Raw genomic sequence first — 8838 nt, 5'->3', positions numbered from 1 at the left:
AGTGGGTCTCGAACCCGCGGGCTCAGGCAATCCACTCACCTCAGCCTCCCAAAGGCGCAGGATTACAGGCTGAGCCACCAAGCCCGGCTGCTGAGTAGCATTTGATGATTTATCTAATCCAGTGTTTTAACTATTATAAAAAATACTGTAATGAACAACTGTGATGCTAAAATTCTATAAACACCCTTTTCTAAAAGGAGTGATAAGTATATAGTGCTATTTTAATGGAAAATTTTAATTTAAAACACTTTGCCTGGCACAGTGGGTATGTGCCTGTAGTTCTAGCTCCTCAGGAGGCAGAGGCAAGAGGATTGCTTGAGCCCTAGAGTTCCAGGCGTTAATGTACTGTGAGCACTGTAAATAGCCACTGCACTTCAGCCTGGGCAACATAGCAAGATGTTGTCTCTTAAAAAAAATTTTTTTTGCCTGGCTTGGTGGCTCAGCCTGTAATCCCGTGCCTTTGGGAGGCTGAGGTGAGTGGATTGCCTGAGCCTGCGGGTTCGAGACCCGCCTGGGCAGCGAGACCTCATCTCTACAATAAATCAAAAAATCAGCCTGGCATGGTAGCGCATGCCTGTAATTCTGGCTACTTGGAAGCCTGAGGCGGAAGGATCGCCGGAGCCCAGCAGGAGAGACTGCGGTGGCCGGGAGCAGCCACTGCACTCCAGTCTGGGCGATCGAGTGAGACTCCAACTCAAAAAAATAAAAAATTAAAATTAAAATTAAAAATATTTTTTAATGAATATATACAAAAGTTAGAGCACCCGGTGTTCTCATCACTTAATTGCAGCTGTATAGTAACCATAGAAAGCCTTGTTTCTTATGTGCCCGATTACTCCAGATTATTTTGAAGAATATTCCAGTCATTTCATTTTATCATAAATACTTAAATATGTATTTCTAAGGTATTAAAAACTCGGAAAAAAAACAGCATGTAGGTTTAAGTCTTTTCATATGTTATAACTAAATTGATAACCATAAAAGTACTATTTTACGTGGCTGATATATAAAAGTCCTCCACTGTTTGCTTTGTTTAATCTATGTCAAATTCAACCTTAAAATTGTGTTTAATTTGCATTCCTTTAAAGATGTGGTTTAAAAAATTTTTTATTTGTGTAGTTTCTTTGTGAAATAGCTGTTCATATTTTTTATCTTTTTAAAAAAAAACAAAAAAAAATTTGTCTTATCTTCATATACTTTTTTTCCTGTATTAAAAACCAGCCCAGGCCAGGTACTGTAGCTCACACCTGTAATCCCAGGACTTTGGGAGGCTGAGGCAGGAGGATCACTTGAGCCAGGAGCTTGAGACCAGCCTGGGCAATAAAGCAAGACCCTATCTCTATGAAAAATACAAAAAAACAGTTTTTAAAATCAACTCAGTGTTTTAAAATGTAAAGGAGATTTCTTATTTAACCTCATTTTGAAGGCCATTTCATCTACTTAACTAATCACATAGAATTTATGTATGCAGTGGCCAAGTTATGCAATTGCTGTGGCTCTGATTATTCAGTCGGCAGCCAACAATATTTACTGAGCACCTACAGGGTTCTAAGGTATAGGTGCCATTTGATGGAGAAAAAGAAATAAGATGACTGGGCGCAGTAGCTCACACCTATAATCCCAGCACTTTGGGAGGCTGTGGTGAGAGGATTGCTGAGCCCACAAGTTCAAGACCAGCCTGGGCAACTTGGCGAGACCTCATCTCTACAATAAATAAAATTAGCCAGGCGTGGTGGTGCGTGCCTATAGTTCCAACTACTTGGAAGACTGAGGCGGAAGAATTGCCTGAGCCCAGCAGGTCAAGGCTGCGGTGGCTGTGGGCATGCCACTGCACTCCAGCCTGGGCAGCAGATTGAGACTCCAACTCAAAAAGAAAAAGAAATTAGTTGCCCAGTTTTTTTCTAGTTTGTTTAAAGGGTGTTCCAAGTAGAAGGAGAAAATCTTAATCTAATTTTCAAATTTTTTTGTACATACCATAATATGGATCATTTGTGGATCAGTCACAGAAGAATTCCTGTTACACTTATCACTCTTTGGAGTGGAAAGTATCATGACTTGAAAGGTCATTTTGAATTGCGTTTTCTTGAGTACATCTTTCTGCCACCAGGGGTCAGTCCTGCATCAAGACCTTCTCCAGGAACTCCTACCAGTCCCAGCAACCTCACCAGTGGCCTGAAAACACCTGCACCTGCCACGACAGTATCTCACAACCCTCTGGCAAATATCCTCTCGAAGGTGGAGATCACCCCAGAGAGCATTCTGTCTGCACTTTCCAAAACCCAGACACAGTCAGCCCCTGCACTGCAAGGTAAACTGACATGTGCCAGAGGGACTTGAATTTTGAATGTTTGTCTCTTGCTTAATCCTGAATTTCATTTCTGAGGAATCCAAAGCCATAAAATGTATGATATAGTTAATTCATTCTTCTCTTCATTTTTATCTTCCATGAGCTGGCATTTAAAGAATTATAAAATGTCAAAGCTGAAAGAGACTTGAAATATTATCTAATCTAATACCCTCCTTTTCAGGTAAGGAAATCAAGGCTCAGTGAGGTGACATGACCTGCTTAGGGTCACACACCTGATGAGCCAGGATTGAGAGCCAGGTGTCTTGACTGGAATCCAGTGTTCTTTCACCTTAACCATGACACCCAGCTATGTTAATCCCAGCTTTTAGTAGAGGTTAATATATGTTAAGTTTTACATATTTTAATATTAATCAAAACTAGAGACAGAAAAGTCAAAATATTATCAAAAAAAACTTATGCAACATCAATGTCTTTTTTATTATATTTTATATGTTTTAGACATGGTGCCTCTTTTTTGTTTTCGCCTACTTTTAATCTCTGCCTCATTTGAATCTCTCTGGTGAACTTTGCTAATTGTGTTTTGTGTGTGACATCGTCTGCTTTTAACATTTTTTCATAAAGCATACCTGCATACTCCCTTGGCCTCCACATACCAACACAACCCCTTTTAAGCACCGTAGTATAATTATGCAGTGAATTACAAATACCAAACCAGTATCTTCAATGTAGTAGACTCAGCCAAGGGCCTCCAAGGGACATTTGGCAATGTCTGGAGACCTTTTTGCTTGTCACAGCTGGGGTGAGCATGGAGGCGCTACTGTATCTAGTGAGTAGAGACCAGGGGGTGCTCCTCAACATCCTGCAATGCACAAGACTGTCCCCAACGACAGTGAGCTATCCAGCCCAAATGCCAGTGGTGCTGAGGCTGAGAACTTCCTCTGTATGTATAGAACTCTATCGGTATCTGCTAATTTTCTGTTTTCTAAACTTTTGTAAGTGGTCCTTGAAACATTATATAACGGACTTAAGATACAGAAGAATTTTGTTACACAGAACTGAATATTATTAAGTGATAATCCACAGCAAAGAATTGTTAGTAACTACAGCATACCTTATCTTAATGAGTTCAGGGACAGTTCATTTGAGAGAGTGACATATTTGTGATTTCTGTCTTTTAATTCCTGTTCTATCACCATCTTACAGTAAACGTCCTGAACTCATTTGTATTTTAGTTTCTCATATAGATACGTTGCTGCATCTTAAAGGGAAGCTTTTCCTTTTATCATATCATGATAACAGTATTGTGTGGACTTTCTTATCAGGGAAAATTTGAACAGAACTAGGTATGTTCTGATAAAATAAGTGTGAAACCCAGAAAACAGCCTTTATGAAGTGACAGGGTAATCACCTTTTGGTTCCTTATGGAAAGTGAATGCTCCTTGACTTTTAAAAGGACTTTTAAAAGTATCTAGCAATGTAAATGGATGTGTTTCCTCAAAGATTGTAAAGGAAGTCTCTTGGAACTTTGTTCTGATTGTGTCATCCATGGCCCTTAGTGACAGATTTTCAACACAAAAGAAAGACTTCAGCCGGGCTCAGTGGCTCAGCCTGTAATCCCGCGCCTTTGAGAGACTGAGGTGAGTGGATTGCCTGAGCCCGCGGGTTCGAGACCCTCCTGGGCAACTTGACAAGATCTCATCTCTACAATAAATCAAAAATTAGCCGGGCGTGGTAGCGTGTAGTTCCAGCTACTTGGAAGGCTGAGGCGGAATGATTGTCAGAGCCCAGCAGGTCGAGGCTGCGGTGGCCGGGAGCAGCCACTGCACTCCAGTCTGGGCGACCGAGTGAGACTCCAACTCAAAAAAAAAAAAAAAAAAAAAGATTGAAGAAGCCGGGCTCGGTGGCTCAGCCTGTAATCCCGTGCCTTTGGGAGTCTGAGGTCAGTGGATTGCCTGAGCCCGTGGGTTTGAGACCTGCCTGGGCAACTTGGCGAGACCTCATCTCTACAATAAATCAAAAAAAACAACTGGGCATGGTAGCACATGCCTGTAATTCCGGCTACTCGGAAGGCTGAGGCGGAAGGATCGCCTCAGGCAGGTCGAGGCTGCGGTGGCCGGGAGCATCCACTGCACTCCAGTCTGGGCGACAGAGTGAGACTCCAACTCAAAAAAAAAAAAAGATTGAAGAAAAGTAGCTGGGTGTGGTGGTTCACGCTTGTAAGCACTTTGGGAGATGAAGGTGAGAGGATTACTTGAACCCAGGGGTTCAAGACTGGCCTGGGCAACTTGGTGAGACTTCATCTCTACAATAAATCAAAAAATTAGCCAGGCATGGTGACACATGCCTGTATTTCCAGCTACTTGAAAGGCTGAGATGAAAGGATCACCTGAGCCCAACAGGTCGAGGCTGCGGTAGCCGTAAGCATGCCACTACACTCCAGCCTGGGAAACAGAGTGAGACTCCTACTCCAAAAAAAAAAAAAAAAAAAGAAGAAGATTGAAGAAAAGTAATATTTCATAGTGAGAGAAACTTTCAATGTCCAGAAATCTAAGTAGTATCTGTCTCTTAAGCTGGCCTTTTAAAGAACTTATTCCACAACATCTGAAAGATAGGCTGAAATATCTTTTTTAAATCATGATATTATATATCACATTCTAGTGCTTGAGGACTTCTGATTCTGGTAAGAACAGTGACTACTAAGAATTAAATTATTAGGAGGAGCAAATTATATAGCCAGGGAACTTTTTGGAATTAATGGAATTTTTTTCAGGAGCATAATAACTGAAGTAAACATTATTTCAATTGGTTGGATATTGTTGGATATTAGATGTTGGGTTATTAGGTAATAATAAAAACCATGCAACATTATTTAGAAACAGATGACTTTAAAATGTTACAAGGATGGAGGAGTTTTGAAATTCCTTAGACCTTGTAGCTATTAGAAAATATGGACTGCCGGGCTCAGTGGCTCAGCCTGTAATCCCAGCACTTTGGGAGACTGAAGTGAGTGAATTGCCTGAGCCCACGGGTTCGAGACCCACCTGGGCAACTTGGCGATACCTCATCTCTACAATAAATTAAAAAACTAACGTGGCGTGGTAGCATGCGCCTATAATTCTGGCTACCTGGAAGGCTGAGGCGGAAGGACCACCGGAGCCCAGCGGGTTGAGGCTGTGGTGGCCGGAAGCGGCCACTGCACTCCAGTCTGGGCGACAGAGTGAGACTCCAACTCAAAAAAAAAAAAAAGAAAATGGATTAAACTTGAAATTTTGAAGAAAGATTAATTGAAATGTTATATGAAGTGTTACTGTATTTTACCTTATCATTACTAAGGAACAGTTTTAGTGTATTTAGTAACTAAAAGCCATAACTGTGTGTTGAAATGTATGTTTATGACCAAAAATTGGGCACATTTTCCAAAATGTGATTGGATTTATATAACCTTTTGTGATCTCTTTGTCAAATATTTTTCTTAAAAAATTTCTACAGTGCCACTTTGCTCGGTTGAGCTTCAGGCTTTGCTCCAAAGAATTCTTTCTCAGTGCTGAGAAGGTTTTGACTATCAGTGAATAGGTTTGAATCTCACCATTGTCAATCTGGACTAATCAATAATCCTTGGATTTTCCACACTATAAAATGGGGATTGTGTGTTTTCTTATGAAAGGTCCAGTGCCTCTGGTGGTCTGGCTTTGTAAGTCTTTGTGGTGTATTTATTTTAGCTATATTTTGCAACCAAAAGGGATAGTTGAAAGCATTGTTTCCCAAAAGGTGACACCAGTCTGGCAAGAAATGCTGCTTTGAAAAAAGTATTTCCTATTAAGGTGAACTTCTGAAATTTGCATATGCTATCTCCCTCTTGGAAATTGCAATGCACACTAACTTATTAGAGATAACTGTGGAGGTTGGGAAGGAGAGGTAGGGAAGAGCATCTTTTTGCATTCAGAGAAATATTTCCACAGATCAAACACTAAGAAATACTGGCTTAAAGTGTTGTCTTAAGAATAATCTTGACTCCTTTCTTTTCCTGCCTTGCCTTACTTAAACTGTGAATGATTCTGACGTTAAAATCTCCCTCTTCCTGTTGCCTTTTATTGTGCTCTGTTGGGCTTATTTCTGGACTGTACTAGAAACATTTCAGTGGTGTGCTCTTTATTGATAAATAGGGTCAGTGTTTCCTACAGCATTTAGCCATTGCTCGTTTGGTCTGGATTCTCTTCAGCCTCAGACTTTGTCTATCTGGTTCCCACCAGAATGAATGAGACTATCCGATTAGCTGACATTGTTTGCATTGTATGGTAGGGAGTTGTTCTTTTTAATCTCTCTAATCTTTGTTTCTACAGGCTTGTCATCTTTGCTTCAGAGTGTCACTGGGAACCCAGTTCCAACCAGTGAAGCTGCATCACAGAGCACTTCAGCTTCCCCTGCCAGCACCACGGTCTCTACCATGAAGGGAAGAAATCTCCCCTCCAATACCCAGTCTTTTATTCCCAAAAGCTTCAGCTTTTCTCCTAACTCATCAACTTCTGAAGTCTCTTCCACTTCAGCCAGCAAGGCCTCAATTGGGCAGAGCCCAGGGCTTCCAAGCACTACTTTTAAACTGCCGTCCAACTCCGTGGGCTTTACAGGCACCCACAATACTAGCCCTGCTGCCCCACCTACTGAAGTTGCCATGTGCCAATCTTCAGAGAGCTCCAAGCCAAAGCTGGAGTCAGAGTCTACTTCCCCAAGCCTGGAAATGAAGATCCACAACTTCTTAAAAGGTAACCCTGGTTTCAGTGGCTTAAATTTAAACATCCCAATCCTGAGCAGTTTGGGGTCCAGCGCCCCATCAGAGAGCCATCCCTCAGACTTCCAGCGTGGCCCTACTAGCACCTCAGTCGACAACATTGATGGAACCCCTGTGCGTGATGAACGGAGTGGGACACCCACCCAGGATGAGATGATGGACAAGCCCACATCCAGCAGTGTAGATACCATGTCCCTGCTTTCTAAGATCATTAGCCCTGGTTCCTCAACACCCAGCAGTACAAGATCACCGCCCCCTGGGAGAGATGAAAGCTACCCCCGGGAGCTCTCCAATTCTGTATCTACGTATCGACCCTTTGGCCTGGGCAGTGAATCTCCCTATAAGCAGCCTTCTGATGGAATGGAGAGACCATCTTCCCTGATGGACTCTTCACAGGAAAAGTTCTATCCAGATACTTCTTTCCAAGAAGATGAGGATTACCGAGATTTTGAGTATTCAGGGCCTCCACCCTCTGCCATGATGAACCTAGAGAAGAAACCAGCCAAATCTATCCTGAAATCAAGCAAGCTTTCTGATACCACCGAGTACCAGCCAATCCTGTCCAGTTATAGCCACAGGGCCCAAGAATTTGGGGTAAAGTCTGCTTTCCCTCCATCTGTAAGGGCCCTCCTGGACTCTAGTGAGAACTGTGACCGTCTCTCATCTTCCCCTGGGCTATTTGGTGCCTTCAGCATAAGAGGGAATGAACCTGGGTCTGACCGGTCACCATCACCGAGTAAGAATGATTCATTTTTCACCCCTGACTCCAACCACAATAGCTTGTCTCAATCTACCACTGGGCATCTCAGTTTACCACAGAAGCAGTACCCAGACTCTCCTCACCCAGTCCCACATCGTTCCCTTTTCTCTCCGCAGAATACCCTTGCCGCTCCCACGGGTCACCCACCCACATCAGGCGTGGAGAAAGTCCTGGCCTCCACCATTTCCACCACGTCGACGATTGAGTTTAAGAATATGCTTAAAAACGCCTCACGCAAGCCCTCAGATGATAAGCATTTTGGCCAGGCCCCCAGCAAGGGCACTTCAGGTGATGGTGTCAGTCTCTCAAACCTCGCCCAGCCCAGCCTGACCACCACTGATCAGCAGCAGCAAGAAGAGCACTACCGCATAGAAACCCGCGTCTCCTCCTCCTGCTTAGACTTGCCTGATAGCACAGAAGAAAAGGGGGCCCCTATAGAAACCTTGGGTTATCATAACGCATCCAATAGGAGGATGTCAGGGGAGCCGATACAGACCGTAGAGTCCATCCGAGTTCCTGGGAAGGGAAATAGAGGACATGGGCGTGAGGCATCAAGGGTGGGGTGGTTTGATCTGAGCACGTCAGGCAGCTCTTTTGACAATGGCCCTTCAAGTGCCTCAGAGTTGGCATCCCTTGGGGGTGGGGGCAGCGGAGGCCTCGCTGGCTTTAAAACAGCACCGTACAAGGAACGGGCGCCCCAATTTCAGGAGAGTGTCGGCAGCTTTCGTTCCAACAGTTTCAACTCAACATTTGAGCATCATCTGCCCCCGTCCCCCTTGGAACATGGGACACCCTTCCAGAGAGAGCCAGTGGGGCCATCATCTGGCCCACCTGCCCCTCCCAAGGATCACGGTGGTATCTTCTCTCGAGATGCACCCACTCATCTACCCTCTGTGGATCTCTCGAACCCCTTCACAAAGGAGGCGGCCCTGGCCCACGCTGCCCCACCCCCTCCTCCAGGAGAGCACAGCGGAGTTCCTTTCC

At 43.8% G+C, this 8838-nt stretch overlaps 1 protein-coding gene across 2 annotated transcripts in view; it reads left to right on the top strand.

The window, feature by feature from the left end:
• RPRD2 (regulation of nuclear pre-mRNA domain containing 2) overlaps positions 1 to 8442 on the top strand; it is a 101201-nt gene extending 92759 nt beyond the window's left edge. For both annotated transcript variants that reach the window (XM_008063423.2, XM_021715206.1), the window contains 3 exons: positions 2108 to 2308; positions 6649 to 7830; positions 7971 to 8442. In XM_008063423.2, coding sequence (XP_008061614.1) covers positions 2108 to 2308; positions 6649 to 7830; positions 7971 to 8059 — 1472 coding nt within the window. In that variant the 3' untranslated portion in view covers positions 8060 to 8442. The remainder of the gene's footprint in view (positions 1 to 2107; positions 2309 to 6648; positions 7831 to 7970) is intronic.
• The last annotated feature ends 396 nt before the right edge of the window (positions 8443 to 8838 follow it).

Source organism: Carlito syrichta, unplaced genomic scaffold (genome assembly GCF_000164805.1).
Source record: "Carlito syrichta isolate Samal-C Ts95f unplaced genomic scaffold, Tarsius_syrichta-2.0.1 Scaffold306837, whole genome shotgun sequence".
NCBI lineage: Eukaryota > Metazoa > Chordata > Mammalia > Primates > Tarsiidae > Carlito > Carlito syrichta.
The sequence above is the reverse complement of the archived record's forward strand: the minus strand, read 5'-3'. Positions and strand labels throughout refer to the sequence as shown.